At 39.9% G+C, this 952-nt stretch overlaps 1 protein-coding gene across 1 annotated transcript; it reads right to left on the reverse strand.

Annotated features, from left to right (window-relative positions):
* Positions 1 to 280: 280 nt before the first annotated feature.
* On the reverse strand, positions 281 to 952 carry LOC127094650 (uncharacterized). The gene is made up of 2 exons (XM_051033456.1): positions 722 to 952; positions 281 to 634 (listed from the first exon to the last, which is right to left on the reverse strand). Exons 1-2 carry the CDS (start codon positions 950 to 952, stop codon positions 281 to 283), a joined length of 585 nt encoding a protein of 194 aa, XP_050889413.1.

Genomic DNA, 952 nt, shown 5'->3' on the forward strand with positions numbered 1-952 from the left:
TATCCAGAACTTCAATATTTTTACTTGCACCTTCGTCATCCTTGAATTTCATAGTATTTCTCACATCAATTTTTAGCTTTTCATCACAGACTTTGAGGGTCATAGTTCCTTCCTCGATATCTATCATGCATCTTCCAGTTTCAAGAAAAGGTCTTCCCAAAATGAGAGGGATTTCCTCGTCTTCCGACATCTCGAGTACCACAAAATCCACCGGGAAACAAACTTATCAATCTTCACCAGAACATCTGTTACTATACCATACGGTCTCTTTATTGAATGATCAGCAAACTGCAGTGTCACGCGAGTGTCTTGCACTTCTCCTAACTCCAGTTTTTTTGTAAATCGAAAGGGGCATTAGACTAACACTTGCTCCCAAATCGATTAGTGCCTTCTTGAATGATCTATCTCCAATGGTGCAAGGAATAGTGACAGCACCTCTATCTTTTTTCTTCACCGGAATTTTTAGGCCATGCAAAATAGAACTACAAGTTTTAGTTAGCATAACCGGCTCGCCCTCAATCGACCTCTTCTTCGATATGATGTCTTTCATGAATTTGGCATATATCGGCATTTGTTCTAAAGCTTCAGCAAAAGGTATGTTGATCTCGAGCTTCTTGAATAACTCTAAGAACTTCTAAAAAAAATCATTGAGATCTTTCTTCTTTGTTCTCGTAGGGAAAGGAAGAATGATCTTTGGTTTTTGTTTCTCTTGCTGGCTTGCCGGTTTCACCACCACTTCTTCATCTTGTTTTGGCTCTTCTCTGATCTCTAAATCAACTTCCAACAACCCATCTTCTTCGACCTGTTCGTCAACTTGTTTTTCATTAGCTTTTCCTTTTCTTGTGACCACTGCTTTGATGTGACTTTGATCACGTGGATTCACAACTGTTCCACTAGGAAGCGTGCCAAGTACCTGGGAACTGGAAGCTAACTGTTGAGCTATTTGACCCAT

The sequence above is a fragment of the Lathyrus oleraceus genome, chromosome 6 (assembly GCF_024323335.1).
Source record: "Lathyrus oleraceus cultivar Zhongwan6 chromosome 6, CAAS_Psat_ZW6_1.0, whole genome shotgun sequence".
NCBI lineage: Eukaryota > Viridiplantae > Streptophyta > Magnoliopsida > Fabales > Fabaceae > Lathyrus > Lathyrus oleraceus.

Coding starts and splice junctions, on each gene's coding strand:
- LOC127094650 (XM_051033456.1), bottom strand. CDS start 952: ATGGGTCAAATAGCTCAACAGTTAGCTTCCAGTTCCCAGGTACTTGGC. Junction 635..721: donor AAGAAGTGGTGGTGAAACCG/GCAAGCCAGCAA, acceptor GATTTTTTTTAG/AAGTTCTTAGAGTTATTCAA.